The sequence below is a fragment of the Thalassophryne amazonica genome, chromosome 13 (assembly GCF_902500255.1).
Source record: "Thalassophryne amazonica chromosome 13, fThaAma1.1, whole genome shotgun sequence".
Taxonomy (NCBI): Eukaryota; Metazoa; Chordata; class Actinopteri; order Batrachoidiformes; family Batrachoididae; genus Thalassophryne; species Thalassophryne amazonica.
The window spans coordinates 22,096,887-22,118,116 of record NC_047115.1 but is presented as its reverse complement, the minus strand read 5'-3'; the positions used below and the strand labels follow the sequence as shown (position 1 = coordinate 22,118,116).

The 21,230-nt window shown below is 40.7% G+C and overlaps 1 protein-coding gene across 3 annotated transcripts in view; it reads right to left on the bottom strand.

The window, feature by feature from the left end:
• Positions 1 to 315: 315 nt before the first annotated feature.
• Positions 316 to 21,230, bottom strand: part of sdccag8 (SHH signaling and ciliogenesis regulator sdccag8) — an 87,405-nt gene continuing 66,490 nt past the window's right edge. The window contains exons 16-17 of one of the 3 annotated variants that reach the window (XM_034184575.1): positions 1,412 to 1,538; positions 316 to 1,133 (exon numbers count right to left, since the gene is read on the bottom strand). In XM_034184575.1, coding sequence (XP_034040466.1) covers positions 1,041 to 1,133; positions 1,412 to 1,538 — 220 coding nt within the window. In that variant the 3' untranslated portion in view covers positions 316 to 1,040. Of the gene's footprint in view, positions 1,134 to 1,411; positions 1,539 to 20,671; positions 20,762 to 21,230 lie in introns of those variants that run through there. The other 2 variants (XM_034184576.1, XM_034184577.1) reach the window with 2 other exon arrangements.

The window sequence follows — 21,230 nt, the reverse complement described above, 5'->3', positions numbered from 1 at the left end:
CATTGACACCAAGTGCGTCAAACTGACTTTGTGTCGCTCATGCTGTCAGAACGCCGGTCAACAGGAAGTGCAGAAAAAACCTCACTAAATATCATCAACATGAAGCTGCAGGTTTTTTTTTTGTTGTTTAAATTCCAAACGTTGTTTGTAATTTACACACACACACATAAACCCTATCAGATAGGGCTGCACATTATTTTCCTTCTTACAGACAGCTTCAATAAAGCACTATGTCAATCTGCGGCCATGTGTCCATTTTGCTTTTTGGGGGGGCTAAAAACACAAATAACCTCAGTTAAAATGTGCACACAAAAGATTTTTATTCAAAAATGAAATGTGTTTACAAACACAAAATGTTCATTTGCTGCTAGAAAACTGATGATCAGATTTTAAAAACTGGTGCATCAACACCTATCAAATTACAATTAAAAATGTGCAAAAAATGCATAAGACACAATGAGAAGGAAATCTATTGTTTACTTTCTATTAAATGAAGATATATCCACATTTTAATCATGACTAAACACTTTAATATGTATTTGACAGAACTTCATGGTTTAAAAAAAAATCTAGAGATAATGAAGCAGGAAACGGGTGCTGATGTTACACGTCTCATCTCTTGTTCAAGAGCTAGAAACACAAACAACATTCAGTGTGAACTATCTGATAATAATAATAATCTGCACATAAATTATTTAATTATCTAAAAACCACATGCACAACTTCAGATATGTTCTCAGAGATCCCACAGTTGGAGCTTTCTAACCTTTCCGCCAACCCTTCTTTTTTTTGTTTGTTAACAGTGTTTACAGTTTTTTTTTTTTGCACCTCCCTCTGTAGAACTCTGGTGCTACCCAGGGGGAGCACGCCCCACAGTTTGAAAACCACTGCTTTAGAGTCTTCGTTCTCCTGCAGACTTGTACCAGGTTGGAATGGTCCACTGTTAGTAAATGTTATAGCACCTACACATCATGAACTCTCCCTCACAGACATAATCTCTTGTTTTTCTAAACCTTGAATACAAAAGCGCTGCTGAGTACTCAAATGGATCTACAGACCCTGAAGCTTTCCTTCATCACAGATTTTGGCGGCTCTAGCATCCCAGGAGATCTGCTGCCCCAGCAGCAGGGATTCTGCCAACAAAAACAGTCCGATGAGGAAGCTGTGCACATGGCGTTAAGGCGTTTTGCAGCAAATCCAGAAGCAGTTGGCAGACGAGTCACGTTCGTCACGAAGGGACAAATGTTTTATCGATTTTATTTTAGCAATCTGACAACTTTTAACGAGCTCCTGGGGGTGGGGTGGGGGGGTGGCATTCTAAACTCAAGTAGTAACAGAAGCAAGAGTTGCACGTTCCTGTGTAGACGAGGCAGGTTATGTGTGTGCATACATGTAACTACTGTGCATGTACCTGTGTGCGCAGTTTATGCGTTTCTTCTGTGAGTGCATTTCTCTCGTGCATCAGCTGCTTCTGTTTGGCCAGCAGCTCACACACCTGCTGAGCGCTGCTCTGACAGTGACGGTCCAACTGCTGCAGCCTGCAACACACAAACGCAATATTGACTGAAACCGTGCAACACCAACAAACCCACTTGGCTAACATGAGACCAAATGTTGTAAATATTGAAAGAGAACTGGATGCACAAATTGTTTTTCGTATTACTGGACTTTGTGCTGCTCAGCTAATGAAATGGGCATCAACAATTATTTAGAGATTAAATGATTCCTCAGCTAACTTGAGTAGTAAAAATCATCTACTCAAAATTTCTTTCTTGACCAACTGTTTTAAGACTTAGACCCCCAAAAGTGGAAAAACCATAGACTGTAAAACAAGAGTTTGGGGGCACGATTAGAAAAACCAAGTCGGACATGAACGTACTCCATAAATTTCTAAACGGCATCTGAAAAAAAAAACACAGATTGAAAGCTTACCAGCTAACGACCGAACCATCTGTTAGCAAGTTCAACAATCCCAACACCATCAGCAGCATATTCAGGTGATACTGTAAGTTTGCGTGTTTATAACAGCCATATAATAAACATCATTAACCTCATTTGCTTGGTCTATACGGGGATATCAGATCTCTGTGTTTTTTGCACGCACCTCGCTGGCGCTCGGTCTATACTAACACCTCGATCTGATATTTCCACATACAGACCTCTCACTCTGTTAATAATCCTTTATCCTTGTAATCACTGGACATTACGTTTGTTAAGCTGAGTTGAACGTCTTGTCTGCCTGTTTCACACCAATCAATATGTGGTGCTAGCCAAAGGACACTGTAGGTAGGTTAGTAACTATCAGTTTATTACACTTTACTTTCTTACCTTCAGAGGATCTTAATTAGAATGTCACGTTTCTACAGATGAATGCTGATGTTAGCTAGTTTCTTATGGTTAGCTTAAGCTGCAGTTTAGTTAACATGAGCTGGCTAAAGCTAATCATTCATTAAAGGCCCTGTCACACCTTTAACGATTTAGCCAGCGTATGCCAGCCGTATTAAAAAACGCTGGCATAAGTTCAATAAGTTAAGGGTAAGTTTAAACACGTCCATTAATGTTGGCCACTGAATGGCTGAAAGCTGCAGTCCTCATGCAGAACAACTGTTTCATTCACACACGGAAAAAATATAAAGTCTGACCTGTTCATTTCAGTCCAATTCACCATCACAGGCGGACATGAATCCAGTTAAAGCTCCTGATTTTTGAAGATGACCTCGGAAAATCCTTTAATTCGTGGCTGGAAATGCAGCGTTTTAAAGCAAGTCCCTCTGTGTTTTTTTTTTTCTGCTGGAGGCGTGTTTCTCATGCCGGTGCTGCGCTCTGAACACAGAAGCGCTGTGATGATTTCAACTTTTAAAGTGCCGTCGCTGTGGTGTGATCATCAGATGACCTGATTGATCGATCAAGGTGATCACGCCTGATTAATGCGCTGTTTAAACATTTACATTTAAAGTGCCGTGGCTGTCAGTGATCACCACACCGACAGATCACACAGCATTTCATTCAGATCACACCTGATCGCGGTCGACTGGTGCTTTAAAAGTTATTCGGGTCTGTGATGACCTGATCAGCGGACCTGATCAGGTCCGCTGATCAGAAAGCAGCCACTCAGTACTTTAAACATTTAAAGAGACACAGCCCTTCATTCATTAACTGCAATGTTTCCCACAGCCAGTCCACTCATCAGCATTCTGTACACAATGAAAATGGTCCACCAAGATAAAAAATTAAATTAAAAAAATAAAATAATATTAAATTACTGTTTTTGACGTGCAGTACCGCCCAGAACCACTGGGTTGAAGCGGGGCTGTCAGCAGACGCTGGTTAATCGTCGAGGTGTGACAGGGCCTGGATGTCTGTTAAGGCCTTGGTCTTAGCAAACATTAATTAGCTAACAAATATTAGCCAACTAATATTAGTTAGGGACCCCAGACCTGGGAGAATAGTCAGGATTGACGGAAAGATGAATGCAGCAATGTGCAGAGACATCCTGGATGAAAACCTGCTCCAGAGTGCTCTTGACCTCAGACTGGGGCGACGGTTCATCTTTCAGTAGGACAAAGACCCTAAACACATAGCCAAGATATCAAAGGAGTGGCTTCAGGACAACTCTGTGAATGTCCTTGAGTGGCCCAGCCAGAGACCAGACCTGAATCTGATTGAACATCACTGGAGAGATCTGAAAATGGCAGTGCACTGACGCTCCCCATCCAACCTGATGAAGCTTGAGAGGTGCTGCAAAGAGGAATGGGCAAAACTGCCCAAAGATAGGTGCACCAAGCCTGTGGCATCATATTCAAGAATACTTGAGTCTGTAATTGCTGCCAAAGGTGCATCAACAAAGTATTGAGCAAAGGGTGTGAATATTTCTGTACATGTGGTTTCTTGTTTTTTTACAAGAAAAACTTTTTCCATGTTGTCATTATGGGGTGTTTGAGGGAAAAAATTTGTTTACTCCATTTTGAAATAGGGCTGTAACATAAAAAGTGGAAAAAGTGAAGCGCTGTGATACTTTCCAGGTACACTGTATACTGGGTTAATAGCGAGTGATTCAGCCTCAGCCGTCATGGCCAGTGGAATAAACTTGGTATTTGGACCCATTTTGGTTTAGACTGACATATTTGTATCTTTTATATAATGTTTTTCTGTCTGAATAAGTCACAATGATGCAAAACATTTTTCCCACAGTAGTTTGTGCTAGCATCCGATGGCTCCACACCTTCATCAGTTTGATAACCATCAAAACCATGTTACCCTGAGAAATTAACAACTGGCTGGTGGTTTGTCCCCAGGAGTGAATGTGCAAACATATCTGCCCCACAAGATGTAGGTATAATTACACATTCATTTGTCTCAGCACTGCGACGCACAATTACATGTGTGATTAGCATCCCTATTTAGCCGTGCATGTCTCTCACGCAAAGCACCGCTATAAGAAGGAGATCCTATAAAGGCCCTGAGACCTAGATATGGTAAAGTGGAGAAGTGTGTACAACTACCCCTGGATGGGATGAGATCCCATGATGGGCTACTTACCCACCCACACCTGGTACCCATTTGCAGCTGGGTGGACTGGGACAGTAGACAAAGGTGTCTGGCTTTGACAATACCTTTGCAAGAGAAGGCAGGTCCAACTCTTTCGGGTCCTGGGGGCGGGTGTCATTTATAGATTTTGTGCGCACACGTTTTCCAGAACAAGTCAGGTCTCATATGAAGTAAAAAGAAGCTTATCGCCAAATACCATAGTAAAAAGCGGAACTACCCCTGGATGGGACGCTTGTCCGATACAAGTTACTTCTGCCAAAATCGGCAGCTATTTACCTGCTGGGTGGAATGACACAACACAGATGCGTTGCGTTTCAGAGGAGAGGTAGTGTGACCAGTAATCAAACAAAGGTCGACACATTGGGAGCCCAACACCTTATGCCACTGATCTTCCTGCTCTACCGATATTACAATTGATAATAAAATACATTATTAATAGTTGAGTGACAGAAAATAAATAATCAACACTTTGAGGAAAAAAGCAGCTTCTTAAATGTGATGCATAAAAATGGAGGATCTTTAGGGTTTGGGCTCTTTGTCGGACAAAAGAAGACACTGCTTTGGGTTTGGAGAAACAGTGGTTGTCATTTTTTTCATTATCTTCTGGTATCTTAGTAACTTCTTGACAGGGTTTTAAAAAGTTGAGAAAGCAGCAGGCAGAGATGCATCAGGAGCTGAGAAAGGAGGATTGTGAAAGTGGTGGCTAGAGGCAGACATTAAAAAAGGAGTGTGTAGGGGTTGACGGGTGTAGCTGGAGGGGAGACAGATGCCCCTGCCCTGCTGGTCATGTTGGCAGTTGCAGGGCTGCCTGTGTGCGACAGACGGGAGTAGCGAACATCCCAGCTCTCCTCCACAATCTGGTCCTGCTCAGTCCTCTGCACCCTGTCCTGCAGGTTCTAGCCCTGCCCCTGCCCGTTGTAGTTCCTCCTACACTTTCAAGACCCGCCCTCCTGCATCGTAATTGCCAAGTGTTACAACCCTGTCATTTCCTCACTCTTTCATCTCTGCTTCCACCACATCAAATCACAACCTCATCGCTCCGAGTGCCTCCTCTGTTCTTCTTCGTCTTCCTTCTTGATGTCACTCCATCCATCCTTCCATCCTGTCCTAGCTGAAGCCTAGCTGAACGACTCGCCTAACCTCTGCTGCTTAGCAGGGCGCCGCCACGTCACACAATAACACAAACTCAGCTCTGCTGTGAGTGAAGAGATGAGTGCGTGAGGTATCGGCTTCAGAAACGCACCATGCCTATTGTGCTGAAGCTGTAAATGTTTCATGAGCCAAGTGCTGAATGTGTGAAGACCTTTAGGCCGACGCCAATGAGAGTCACGCTGAGAAAATGTCAATTAGCCGGTCACCTACTCAGACCTTTGTTCATGCACCAAAGCGGTCTCTAGCTCAAGAAATAAATATCACACAGAGGTTTTTCTAAGTATTTGTTTTATGCCATCAGGTGATACCAGTGGGTTTGTGAATTGCATCATTAGTTTCCATGCAGCGTACTTTCTGAGTGCAGTGTCCGTCTGGATGGCAACCACCCAGACAAACAAACAATCCAATCCCATCTCCTGAAAGTGGCCATCTATCTGCTGCAACCAGGTGAAACATGGGCATGTCCTTAGTCTTTTCCAGGTGCTGGGATGCATCGTATCACATGGGCAAAAGGTCAGATGGGCAGATGTTTCCTCACAATGCAAGTAATAGTACACCTCATCTGAGTCTCACTGCATAACTTCATTTGACACTCCACCATTCCAGTGATACACAAGGATCTCCCAAAGAGTCATAGTCCAAAAGACATGCATTTGTCATCTTAGTTGCCACAAATCTCATAACCATGCAGTAAGACTGGAAGCACCAGGAGCCTCGTGTGTGTCGAAACACAACTAAAACCGTGCTAAGCAGGAATGTGTATGCAGATACTTTCTGACAGAGTTATAAAGGTGTGTGTACGAATGGTTTTCCTCCATAAATCTGTTATTCTGGAAGTGTATGTGGTTTTCACTTATCTTTTTCAATGAATGGATATAAGCACACTACCAAAAATATTATTTGCATCTACAACCTGTCTGTCTGCCACTCTAAAAATGGATCCATTCTGTCACACAGCAGAAAACACGGAAATGAAACAAGCTCTTATTTGTTGTTTTTCTTTTCCCCTGTCATGTACGCAGAGCCGGTGGCGCTGTGGGAAAGGTGTTACATTGCTGAAGGTGTCACACTGTAACGAACCGAGTAAAGTGATTAGTAACGAGTTATGCAATGGCAAAAGTCACCTAATCCATTGGTCTTCGGTGGATTTAGGGCTCTGATGTTATGAGTGGACAACCACTGAATCTGTGTGCATAGTGCTTCCAGATGCAAACAGATAACGCATGGATAAAACTACCGCCTACCGGATGTCCACCAACAAGCTACAAACAAGTGCACAACAAATTACCAAACAAACATGCAACCACCAGGGAAGCTCCCTGTCTGATATCTGTTCAAAGTTTTGAACATGCACAAAACTTTCACACAGACCTGCTGGACATCACCTGACAAGGAACGCATTTAACAAATGAGAAAAGGATTTGAAAAGTACAAAAAGGGGCATAAAGAGATATCAAAATTTTGTATCCATTACTCTGACAATTCCTCAATCCATCAGAGTGTGACTCAAGCTTAAGATAAGATAAGATAAACTTTAGTGATCCCACAGCAGTGAAAATTGTTGCAGCAGCAAGAGTTGTACAGTAGTAAAGAAAAAATATAAATTTACATTAAAGAAAGGTGACTAAAGTAAGTTGCAATGTTTGCTGGTGGGTACATAAATAATGTGAACAGATTACGTGTAAAATAGAATATAGTGAGTACAGATATGGTAAAATTATCGCACAGGATAAATTGCACAGTTGGTCATATAATGAAGTACAAAAGGTGGAAGAAGACGTAATATATATAGACCAGTGTTCGATTCCAGGCATCTGTTTCAGGGTAACAGTCTGTGTTGTTGTAAAAGACTATTAGCATCGTTCCCACTCCACCCAGCTATAAACTGGTACCAGCTTTGGCTTGGGGGGGGGAAGACTAATCTGTGATGGATTGGCATCCCATCCATTCACTCTCATCCACTTTATATTATAGTATTGGGGTAGGGTCTTAGTCTCGAGCCATGATAACTGCAAACCCAGACAACCTGACTATTCATTCCGCAAAGAACACAGCATCATCCATAAAGTCAAAGCCAGTAAACTTGTCCTTGCTGACAAATACACTACAGATGCTGGACTCCACAATCCTTTCCAACACCCAGTCCTTGTAAGCACCGAGCACAGCAGGAGACAGATTATATCCCTGAAAAGACAAAGTGACAGCCAGGTGATGTTTTACTGATCCTTCAGACAAATTAATAAAACAGCTCAAAATGTTGGACAGCACCCCTCAATGGGAGCCATCATAGATGGCTGTCTGACAGGAAGTACACCATTTAAACAGGATTGACCAGGTGACACCCGGCGGGTTTGCGTAACACAGTGTGTAAAGCTTCGACCCCGACAGGCACGTTAACAGGACACAGAGCTCAAACGGTCAGTGCAGTGAAGACCTCTGGCCTTCTTTGATGGTAAACACTCTCGCTCTGATCCACCGCTCGTCTAACATTGTACACTCTGGCCCACAGGGTGTGTGTTTGTGTGGCTGTGATTAAGCTAGTGCTCCTTCCAACAGCTAAAGCAGAAAATCCAATAACTGGCCTCTATCACCTGGCCCGTTCATTAATTAGGGCTTAATACGGCTTAATGCTCGGGCACTTCCCTACGCTAACTCCCCCTTCCACCCACACATCTGGCGGGATCACCACTCAGAACTGGCGAGGATGGAAAGAAGCCTTGGCTGGATTCAGAGATGGACAAAAAGCTGGACAGCAGAGCCGACACAATCAGCTGCGCGACAAACTACTATTCTGATAACAGTTTCATTGTTTTCGGTCAGGTCAAGGAGGTGAGGTTGATTAGCGCACATGTCCAGCTGCACCACCACATAACTCATGTGGTTTTATGACGACTGCAGCGTCTTATGCACATTGGACCCTAACATGCATGTTTTTATTGTGGGAGGAAACTGGCATAAAGCTTTAAAACTACACAAATGATGAGCGAGACAGAGGAGTCTGCTTCATTCATACAGAATCCTTCCCACAGGGTTGTGTGGACTTGTTATTTGAGTTTAAAGACATAAAGAAAAAATAATCTCTGTTTAACAGAAAATAATGGAATGCTTCTCTGATTTAGTACATTTCTGGGCAAAAACACTCTTTCTTACAAACCTCATTAAATGTATATAACATGCTCAAGAATTTCCATTGCAATCTTTTTCCTTGCAGCTAAATTCATACAAAATCCTTTCTGTAGTGTTGTGAGGACTTGTAACAATATTATTTGCATTTTAGAACATTTACGCTGTTAGAGAATCAGAAAAATAGTGTTTTATTTGCCTGATTTAGTTCATTTCTCTGGGGAAAGTGTCTCTATCATGGGCCCCATTCACTGTGTATACCGTTCTTAAAAATCTCCCTCATTATCTTTTTCCTTTTGGCTAAATTCATTTTTAAAAATCCATTCTACAAGATTGTGTGGAAATATGATCATATTATTCAAGATTTACAACATAACTGCTGTTAAACAATCAGGAAGTAACTGATTAATTCTTGGATTTTGTAAATTTTTGTGCAGAAATGGTCCTTCTCACTGAGAACACACCTGCTCCTAATCCATCTTCAATCCACCATCCTATAACCACCCACCAGGTGGCAGACGCATCTATGAGATATTACAGAAACATAAATTTATTCCTTTTTCAAATTGATCTACTGCATCAAAGTTCATCAACTGACAAAAAGAGTTTGTCACCATTATCCCCCCAAAAAAAATAAATCAATTTTATTTATATAGCGCCAAATCACAACAAACAGTTGCCCCAAGGCGCTTTATATTGTAAGGCAAAGCCATACAATAATTACGGAAAAAACGACCCCCTGTGAGCAAGCACTTGGCGACAGTGGGATTATATGTCCTTTTAATTTGGTGAGTTACAAGATAATAGCATATATTTTGTCTAAGTTACTGTGCCAAAAAAAATGGATTTTAGAGGGTACATGCCTAGACTTTTCCAAAGCCTAGAATAATTTGACTTCGTTCTGACTTTTTGGTTGTTACTTTTTTCTTTAAATAAACTCAGAAACTGGTCTAAAAGTGTTGCAGACTGAACATGGACAGACTGTTTGAAACCATTTTCAAAGTAGTAAACTAATTTAAACTAACTAAAAACTTCTTTTTTTTGCACTGGTTTAAAACAAATTTTAACTAATAAATGTTCTGTCTAAGCTGGAGACAGTCAAATTTTAACACCTTTATTATCACTAATATAATGATTTAAACAGCTTTTAACCCACTTCAAACTGTGTTAGCTGTATTCAAGCTGATTCTAGCAGTTCAAATAAGTTACAATTGATGCAAAAAAGAAAGAACTATGTGAATATGCCCGGTCAGCGATAATGCAATGTCTGTTTTCTGACTTTTTATAGACTAAGTAGTTAAGGGTATAAATAAGTGCGTGTTTAATTGCAACCGCACGGGACATATAAGTGTGCAGAGAGATGAACAGGTCTGCAGATGGTGAAACATGAGTAGCAACAGAAGGACTGAAGGATCCAGCTGCAGCCGTTACGGCCCTGCCTCTGGCCCGGCGATGGCAGGCCGAGCCGAGCCGGAGCGGCTGTCTGTTTAGATGGGATTAGACCTGGTGAAAGGACACCACCTGCTGGATCCCGTGCTTAAACGACAGACTCAAATACACATGCAGCTCTTCTGTGTGTGCACATATGAATCCACCAAAATAAGTCTGCTCTTCGAATTCACCGTAAAATACGAGGCAGAACAGCAGTGACGGCGAGTTTGTGTTTCTGTACCACAGCAAACACAATAAAAGCACATTTTGCTGGGAGGCACTTTGTAGTAATTTCCCCTGACAGCCCGATAATCAAACTCGCCTCACAATCTGCACCTCGATCCGCCACACTCTCCATCAAGTGCTGCTACTAAGGAGATTAATTACAACACACACAGTTTGCTCTCTGCGGCATACATCAGCCGTAGCCCTCAGCTAGTGTCTAAACTCTGTGTTTGTCTGTGTTTGCATATTTATTTACAGGTGGGAGCGTGCATGTCCTACAGACGCGGTCCAAAGGTAAAGCGCTAACGTCATGATACACAGAGCTGGTAAAAGAAAAAGATCATTCAACAGATCCATGTAGGAGTTTTTATATATATATATATATATATATATACACACACACACACACACAAAATGGCAAGTAAATATATGTTTCTTGCACTGGTAACAGAGTAAGGCGTGGACAGCAAAAATGTAGATTACTTCATGAAATTCAAATGAGGATGAAACGATTAGTTGTTGGTGAATTTTGAGGTACCAGATCAATCCAAAGAATTGTTAATGAACGTGAACAGAAGATGTAAAATTACTGTAAGAACAGCTGTGGCTAAACTTACATGTTATTTATCTGCCACCAGCTGAATCTGGCACCTCGTGCGCTCCACCCACAGCTATTAATTTAGGTTAGCAACCATGTGGAAAAACATGATGCCCCCTACATGGGCAACTATAGGACAAAATATACAACAGAATGGGAAAGTAAAACCAGAATTAAAGAATAAATAGAAGATGTGGCTGGGTTTGGTGCCAAAACCTTTGCATCTGTACTGCAAATTAGTGTCAGTAAACTTGAAACAATGTTCAGGAACACTGTCGAAGCTGAGTCCATATCAAAAGGAAAACATGCTGAACACTGGCACCTGCTGGATGGTTCACAAATGTGCATCCATATCACATCCATATCAAACTCTGAATTTCATATTTGAAGGCTACAGTATGAGCAAAGAGACAGAATTGACAGAAGTGACACAACGCTCAGGGAAATGAGAGGAAGACAGAAAATAGCAGGGCAGCAACTTTTATTATTAATTAAATTTAGATTGAAAAGATAAATCATTTGTGTATAAATTGCCAATTTTTTTTAAAGCCTTTCACTTTTACCTTAAAGCCCCAAACACAGAGCATCACATTTCCATCAAAACCTGTTTTTGTATTCATTTTATTTAATTTATCTCCCATTTACGTGAACGGAGTTTAAACCATTTTTCCGTTGTTTTTGCTGCAAGTTGGTATCACTTCACAAACAGCTGACATCTGGATGATTCCATATAAATCCTGTTTAAAGTGGTTGAAACGTGACTGAAAAACAATCTATCCTTGTTAAACAGCAATTTCAAACCAAAAAAAAATCTTATTTATTTTAATGTATCCAAATTTAATCTACACTCAACAAAAATATAAACGCAACACTTTTGGTTTTGCTCCCATTTTGTATGAGATGAACTCAAAGATCTAAAACTTTTTCCACATACACAATATCACCATTTCTCTCAAATATTGTTCACAAACCAGTCGAAATCTGTGATAGTGAGCACTTCTCCTTTGCTGAGATAATCCATCCCACCTCACAGGTGTGCCATACCAAGATGCTGATTAGACACCATGATTAGTGCACAGGTGTGCCTCAGACTGCCCACAATAAAAGGCCACTCTGAAAGGTGCAGTTTTATCACACAGCACAATGCCACAGATGTCGCAAGATTTGAGGGAGCATGCAGTTGGCATGCTGACAGCAGGAATGTCAACCAGAGCTGTTGCTCGTGTATTGAATGTTCATGTCTCTACCATAACCCGTCTCCAAAGTCGTTTCAGAGAATTTGGCAGTACATCCAACCAGCCTCACAACCGCAGACCACGTGTAACCACACCAGCCCAGGACCTCCACATCCAGCATGTTCACCTCCAAGATCGTCTGAGACCAGCCACTCGGACAGCTGCTGAAACAATCGGTTTGCATAACCAAAGAATTTCTGCACAAACTGTCAGAAACCGTCTCAGGGAAGCTCATCTGCATGCTCGTCGTCCTCATCGGGGTCTCGACCTGACTCCAGTTTGTCGTAGTAACCGACTTGAGTGGGCAAATGCTCACATTCGCTGGCGTTTGGCACGTTGGAGAGGTGTTCTCTTCACGGATGATGCGAAGGAGATGTGTTGCACTGCATGAGGCAAATGGTGGTCACACCAGATACTGACTGGTATCCCCCCCCAATAAAACAAAACTGCACCTTTCAGAGTGGCCTTTTATTGTGGGCAGTCTGAGGCACACCTGTGCACTAATCATGGTGTCTAATCAGCATCTTGGTATGGCACACCTGTGAGGTGGGATGGATTATCTCAGCAAAGGAGAAGTGCTCACTATCACAGATTTCGACTGGTTTGTGAACAATATTTGAGGGAAATGGTGATATTGTGTATGTGGAAAAAGTTTTAGATCTTTGAGTTCATCTCATACAAAATGGGAGCAAAACCAAAAGTGTTGCGTTTATATTTTTGTTGAGTATAGTTTTAACTCACTAGTTCAAAGCTACTTGAAACCAGAGAGAAAATAAAAATAATATTTGGTTTAAAGTATAGTACTTTAAAACTTGTTTGAAACACAAAACGCAAATTGAATTTGATTCAGTGTAATAATGTTTTTTTCCCCCCCGTTATCAAATTACTTTAACAATCTTTTTTTTAAAGAACTGAAAGGTTGCTTTTTCGTCTCACTGTTTCAGCGCTCCAGCTGTCAGTGAACGCACCGATTATGGAGAATCACTCTTTATTTACAGAAACACAGAAGCGTGACAGAGTGAGTTTAAAGGAGAAAATGTTTTTTGTTTTCTTTCACAGAGAGATGAGAAGAATAAGCAGCGCAGGTCGGCCAACGTGCACACGATCAACACGCAACAGTCACACAGAAAGGTCAAAGGGCGGAAAAAAACATGCTCTCTGAGAAACGACGTGGAAAAGTCAGATCATAAAAAATATTCATTCTCAACACTTGAGGCAGCTTTGGCTCATTTGGTTACAACAAACAGAGCCAGCTCAGGCCTGCAGCCAGAGCTCAAAAACTACTGAGGCGAAAAATCTTATTTTTGTCATCAACTCGCTCCCCCGTCACGCTCCATTATCGCTCATATTTTCAGATCATATAAAAGACTTTAATTTAACCAAATATCAAATTTAAGCACAATGTCATGCTTAGGAGCTAAAAAGTCTCCGTTCCACATAGATAACTAAGACAATACTTATAACAAATATCAATTCAACCATATGAGCTTTTCTCTGTTTGATACTACTGATTTATTATTGTTAAGTCTATTATTAAAATAAAATAAAGTCTATGCGCACTTCTATAATATAAAAGATGTAAATAACTGTCATGAGGTTTTCAGTATGGTCAGAAACAGAATGCTAAGCAGTGATTCTCAAAGTGAGGACGAACAGAAAGTACAACTACAGAGTAAACAGTTCAGAGTTAGTGAAATTAATACCATTAAGGGCTACAATAGAACATAAATATATAAGTATTATTGTCAAGTCAATCCATTGTTAATCAACTTTTTATAAAATAGTTGAATGTGATTTTTAATCAAAAATATACATTCTGTTCCAATATGATGATGATTATATAAACTCTGCAAAGTACAGAATTACAGAAATGCTCAACGCTGCTAAATTCCACAGCGCCACACAAGGTTCAGACCTAAATTTACCTTTACCTAAATTCTGGGTCTTTTAGTGAAGCTTAGGGCTAGTGGCCGGCGATAATCTTAGTATTTCCTGTTTTTCTTTAATGTTGGCAAATTATACTTATTTCTTGTCTTTCTGATGCCTGGTTCTATTTTTTCTTTTTTCTCTGTTTAAGGTGCAGTTCCATCCAGAGATGGGTGTCATTTTTGTGCTGGAAACCCTCCTGTCCTGTGCACCAACTGTATTTCCTGTATGTTCGTTTTATGAAATGTTCTGTAATTTATGTCTGTAGCATGGCCCAAGCAGAGGGTCACCCATTTGAGTCTGGTCTGCTTGAGGTTTCTTCCTCAGAGGGAGTTTTTCCTTACCACTGCTGCTCTGGGGGTTAGTAAGGTTAGATCTTGTGTGAAGCGCCTTGAGGCAACTGTGGCACTATATAAATGAAAATGAATTGAAATTGAAAATTTTCATTCACACAAAACCAAAAAAAAAAAAGATAGACAATGATGACAAGTGACAAGAAAGACACACAAATGAATGATGAACAAAGGAGAAAAAAATTCACAAATGAACAGCGAGAAAATCAAGAGCGATTTCAAAAGAGCTAAACAATAAATCAACATACTCTATAGTTTCCAGGGGATAAGTCGTGGGTTTTTTGTAAACTAGTTTAGGAGGCCCTGAAACTTACTCCAGAGCTGCTATGGTATTTGGAGGTCATCCCTATGAACTCAAAGAATGGTCACTTGATTTTAAGGAGCTATCAGTCCTCACATTTCCTGACAGTTTTTTTTCTAACTCATTTGTGGCGGACGACTCAATTTACCAACTGATGGGTGCAGGATTTGCATATTTTCAGAGTCAGGAAACAGAAGACCATCATGTGCACAAAGCTAGGTCGCCACTCACTGTCACTCTCTCCCTCACTCGCGTACAAACATGGTGTAGTTGTATCCACATCAAAATGCCATGAACATGCAAACGTGTTTGCAAATGATATTGAAGGCGATGTTTTTCCTTCTTACAGCTGCACACCAAGCAGTGTGATTTAGCCTCCGTTAGTTCGGCGACCTGAGCTCCTTGGTGCTAGAAAGCTGAAAAATCTCCCATCATTCCATGAATGTTTCCCATTCCGATAGTGTGAAAGGTCGTGGCATTTTATAACAACAGCTGACCCTTCTGGCAAGTTTTTAATGTTCCCAATGTAACTTTCAAACAGAACAGCAACATCTATCTCCATCCACTTCCAGCACAGCTCACACTTAAATGAAGAAAAGGCCCATAATGCATCGTGTTACTGACATCACAATCCTGTTCTTAATCTCTAGCCTCGGACGCCTCAGCATAGCTCCAGGCCAGCAGCGGCAGGATGCACGCACACTCCCCCTAATCTTAGTCGCACCATCACGACCCTCACACTCTTGGCTGACACAGTGTCTGTGTGTGTGCACAAGCACGCCTGAAGGCCAGTCCCCTCTTCCTCTGCACCACCCTGTCATGCCAGTTGTTGCTCCTGCAAACATATTTGATGCGTGAACGCAAATGGTGGCACGATGACTTTGGATCCCAGGAGGCCACCTCTCTCTGCTTTGGATTATTTTATTCTCCCATGGGGGGATTTTTCTTCTCTGCATTACACCATCAACTTATCATTTCAAAATGTTAAAAGATCTAGCACTCGGCTACCTGGTAGATGTGCCATCCTGTGCTCTGCATTCTCCAAATGCAAGATTATTATGAGTCCAGAGGATAAAGAAGAATTCTGACAGTTTTTTCATATCATGTGCCTGTTCTACGGAGAAGTTCACCAGCTGAGATAAAAACATGTCTGAGTCTGTAGACTGTTTTAAATCTCTTCCTTACGAGTACAAGTAATGTATTCAGCATCTGTCACATTTAATTTAGCCACATTTATTTATTTTTTTATCTATTTAAATATATTTTTTATTTTATTCTATATTTGAATGGGTGCAGTGTTAATTTGGTAATGCTACTGTTTGTAACTGTAATGTTTTTATGATATTTATGATGTGCAACTGTTGATGTAAAAGCACTCTGAATTTAAACACTTGATGTGAAAGCAATTTAAAGCACACAACCCTACGGTGGCTGGTAAAGGCCACAACACTTCTGAATCAAAATACCACTAACAAATGCAGAAAACACAAATACAAACAAACAAAATCCTTGCATTAATTTAACTACAGTTAGTTGCATCAAAACACATCTTGCACATTTAAAGAAATGCTTGCCAACACAAAAACACAAAAAGTAACCTGCAGTACGTGCAGCAATTTAATTTGATGACACGTCTGCTGGTATTTCACAAAACAGGTGCAGTGCAAAGCTCCACAACACAACGGAAGTACTAACAACACAATGGAGGACTGGAAGTGATGAACCGCTGTGCATCACGGTGCTCCACTCTTTATTCACCTGGTCGGCACAGTTGATTTTATTTATTTACGTCATTAATGATTTTACTCTTAAGCTAACTATATTTTCATATTAATTTTTTTTTTTTTTTTGCTTGGCACTGTCAAATCAGTTAAAGTCCTCCCAGCAGAAACATTTCATGTTATGAGTACTTCTGGTGTTGTGAAGCTTTGCAAAACATCTGTGTGACACGTTTAATCTGACAGATTAAACTGTTACATATGCTGTAGGTTGTATTTGTATTTTCCATGTTTACACGTGTTTTTCTTTTCCAACCTGAAGATTCACCTTAGATTTGTTGTGGCGACCCCGAGTACAAACGAGGGAGCAGCCGAAGGGACTTTTCAGTTTCAGTTTATCTTTTCAGTTTGCAAGATGTTTTTTTATGCTTTTACCTGTTGTAGAATTGAAGCAGGCGTTTTGTTTTTTGTATTTATGTTTTGTGCATGTATGGTGTCTCGAGGCCACTGTGCAAAAATTCAATTTTAATGATTGTAGCTGTAAAACAGAATTGAAGTCCTGTTTGTGATTTGTTTTACAGTTTGGATGTTGTGTGAAAAGGGCAGCAGAATTTTTCCACTCATGTCTGATAACGTTGTGCATGAGAAGCGAGAAGGTTATTTTAGCTTTGATGTACTTTGCTCCCCAGCAATGCTGCCACTGTAGTGAAGAGCAGAATAAAAGGCTTTAGTTCCTGCTTCTTTTCGGTGCCAAACGCCAAGTGAGCAAGCAGCTCGATCCACAGTGGCCCTGTCGTGTTTGAACAGAATCAACATGGAACTTTTCCATGATGGCGGCTGTGTGCCGAGGCCAAAAATCATTACTTCACCAGACAGATGAACACACCGCGGTTACAGAGTTCAGGGCTTCTGGTTTGTCTGATTGCAGAGTGAAGGTGTGCTCTGTGAAGTCACTCGCGTTGTTGCCAGGTTTGTTCAGCTGCTTTGTTTGCAGGACTTTAAAAAAAATCAAACATGATGAAAAGGACATGAAACACACTATTATATAAACAGATTAAGCTAAAGAGGTGGCGTTATTAAATTTTATTATTATTATTATAAGCCTTGATAGCTCAGGTTTTTTATCAACCATCCCCGGAGTATATGCCAGATTTTTAACAAAACATTAAAAACTTTAATAGTTTTTGAACTTACAAATACAGAGTTCTGTGCAAAGCTTTTTAGATTAATAACTGTGACTAAAGCTTTGACAAATAATGAAAACTACAAAATATCAATGTGTGCACATAAATTTGAATAAAATTTGAAAAAATAATAAAAATACATCATTTCTAAAGTGCTGTTCTACACATCGAAAGAAGACTGGATTGTAATTAAACAAAACCCCTTTTTTTAAATAACTTCAACAATGAGTGATCAGCACACCAAGACACCCAGACACCTCTTTAGGAGTTACAACCTTCTGCGGATGTGAAGCAGAGAAACCACAGCTTCATACAGCTTCATGTATGATCTAAAACATTTCTGGTTTAAAGTTTTGACTTTTTGTTGAACCATGTTGTACAGCCTTGTAGCTCAGCTTTCTTTTTCTTTTCCTGCTGTATTAACACATTCATGCTGCGAGCAAATCTAACATGTCTTGCATGCAGTTACTCCCGGGACACCTTTTGTTGGAATATTTGCTTTCCTGGCATGAAAGTGTTTCATTTCAGCTGTTGTCACTTTGAACTTTTCTCTCTCTCTCTCTCTCTGAAGGTGTTTCTGTGCTAGTTTTCTCATTGTTCTTTAACCGAGTAATGTTAGTGAGTGTCAGAGACTGGGGCTTCAGATGTGATGCTTTGCACAGTTAACGCTCCAGCTTGCAAGCCTCTGGCTACAGCTCGACATCTGAGCTGCAAATCTGCGCGTCTGTGCGTGCATGTGATAGAGCTGTAAAGCCACCGTTTGACAATGCTTTTTCAGCAGGCTGCCCTGTGGCTGCTCCGGGCTACAGGAGCCAGCTGGGCCACGCACAGACTGAAGAAACGAGGAGAAGCGAGACCAAACAGGAGAGGGCATTTGATCAGCGCCATCCAGAGGAAAGTGCAAGTGTGTGAAACAAACACAAAAAACTTATTCCTTTTCGGACTTCGTGCACTTGAGACTTCTCCGTTGCCATTTCGGCTACATGCAGCATTCACATCTGAAAACCATCTAAGCATACAGCGGTCCTCAAAGGTTTGTGAACTCTTGAGCTTTTACATGTCTGAATTTTGTCCTGACATCAAAATTTCAGAACATGACTTTTACTGCCGGTTTTCTTGAGAAAAGTTCATGGATGGAGACATAAACATTGTCAAGCCACTTAATATGTGTTGGATTCACTTCCATCATGAAGAAATACTAACAGTGTGGTACTGTGTGGCAGACACATGCCTGTTGCATCATACAGTTTCTTGGAGGACTGGCACGGAGAAGGATTTTGTTAGAAAGATGTGAAATTTCAACTATAGTTTGTGAGAAGGCACATGGGAGATGCAAGTGCAGATCTGATCTGTTTCATTGTGTGGAAATCCTTCTCTGTTCCACTATGAGGTTGTGAGCGATGATGCAACAGACAAACAATCATTGCACCATGTATGACCACAGAAGCCAAAAAGTCCTTCAGAGTTGTCCTGGGTGGCTCCCCTCACTAGTCTCCATCCTGCACAGTCAACCACTTTTTGAGAACTGCCTCCTCCAGGCAGAACTGCCAGAGTACCATATTGTTTATATTTGTTAAAGATTTAAAATATTCATGTATTCATCCCTTGAATTATCAAAAGAAAACCTGCTCTTAGGTCTGCAATACTGAAAGGTATGTATACTTATGCACACCTTTGTTTTGGAGTTTATATTTTTGTTTCATTTATGTAATCTTGTAGAGATTAGTTTTCACTGTGGGTTTAAAGGGCATCATTTACGGGAATTTAATAAAAAGAAGCCCGATTTATTTATTTATTACGTCATCACAAAATTCAAACGCATAAAAGTGCAAGAGTACATAAAGTTTTTGGCAGCACTGCATATATAAATATACACTACCAGTCAAAAGTCTGGACACACGTTTGGTCCACCTGTGGTATCTTCACCATGGCCCACACTTTGGGAGCCTCTTGAGTAATTCAATTGCGAGATATAGCTTACTCAACTTTGGCAGCCAACTGCAGTAAAACACAAACAAAACACAGTAATACGTTTGTTTGGCTTGGTTCAAACATGGTATGTGCCAAATTTTATGAAGATTGGGTGAAAACTGTAGAATGAGGAGTGGGGGGGAGGCACTTTAAAAAAAAATTAATCACAGAAAATGTTTAAGCATGAAGTGTGACATGAGATGCAGAACCATTCCAGGAATCTCAAAAAAAGAACTGTAATTTTATAACCGATGCTATTCCTTCAAGTGGAACATTTTTGTTAAATTTGATTGTTATTCTCATCAAAAGTTACAAAATTTGTGTGCTGTACTTTTAAATAATCTCAACTTCCTCTTGACAAAATCAACTGATGCTAGAACTACAAAGCTTTTTCTTTTGTCATTAATCCCTTGCATAGTTTAGAAATGAATCAATCTATGAAACAAAAATACTCAAAATCCAACAGCAACATTGACTATTTGTTTTTTGCACTTAATGATGAAGTTTTCGTTAGATAACTACAAAAGAAAAATGTATCAAACTTAAAAAGGCACTAACCAAAATATGTTTTCCCCTTGAAGATACAAATGACTGTTTCCAATGTGTGTGTATGAATGAGAGGACTAAGCAGTTCTTCCTGAAAAAATAGATCTCTAACACATTTCAGGTGTAATAATAATGATGATAATCTGAATTCAAATTGTTAAATATATATATATATATATATGTGTGTGTGTGTGTCTATACATTGTTTTGGCAGGCCCCTGGTGATTTTCAGATTTCAAAGTGGGCCCCAAAGTTCTTAGGTTTGGGACTATCTGCTCTAATGTGATGAGTGAAAAAGTGTGAGCGGTATTTATCAGTTTGAAAACACTAACAATGACATTTTGTAAGTGAGGCACAACACAGTGGGCCTTGTTGATTGTCTTCATCACCGTTATACCCACATCACGCTCTTATCATCCCGCTCGGCGCTGTCAGATCACACACAGAGATCTGCAGGCAAACACACAGATGAAACAGATGAAACCCGCCCTGTGTTCTTTTTCACTGCTGCTGCCAACTTCATTTGCAAATGAAAAGTTTTGCAGGGAGCATCCTTTTTTTTTGCTTCTGGGGCATGGCAGCACCCTGTACATGTGTGTGTGTGTGCGCGAGCGAGATGGGAACCCAGATGAAGCAGCCCTCGCCCGGGGCTCGCTGTCCGCCCGCAGGAGCAGTAAGCCTGTTCTTCTTTTGGCCCGCTGTGACCATTTGTTCCATTAACCAACCTCCTGGAGCCTCTGGTGCAAACACACACAGAGACACACACACATACACAGGCATACATACTTCAACAACTGCTTGCACAGCTCATGCCGCACATGGCCCTCCATCCTGCGCTCCATCCCTTCTGCCCTTGCTCTCCTCCAGACGCGTGTACCATCTTTCTTTGCTAAGGCCATATGGACCCGTGAAGCCTGTG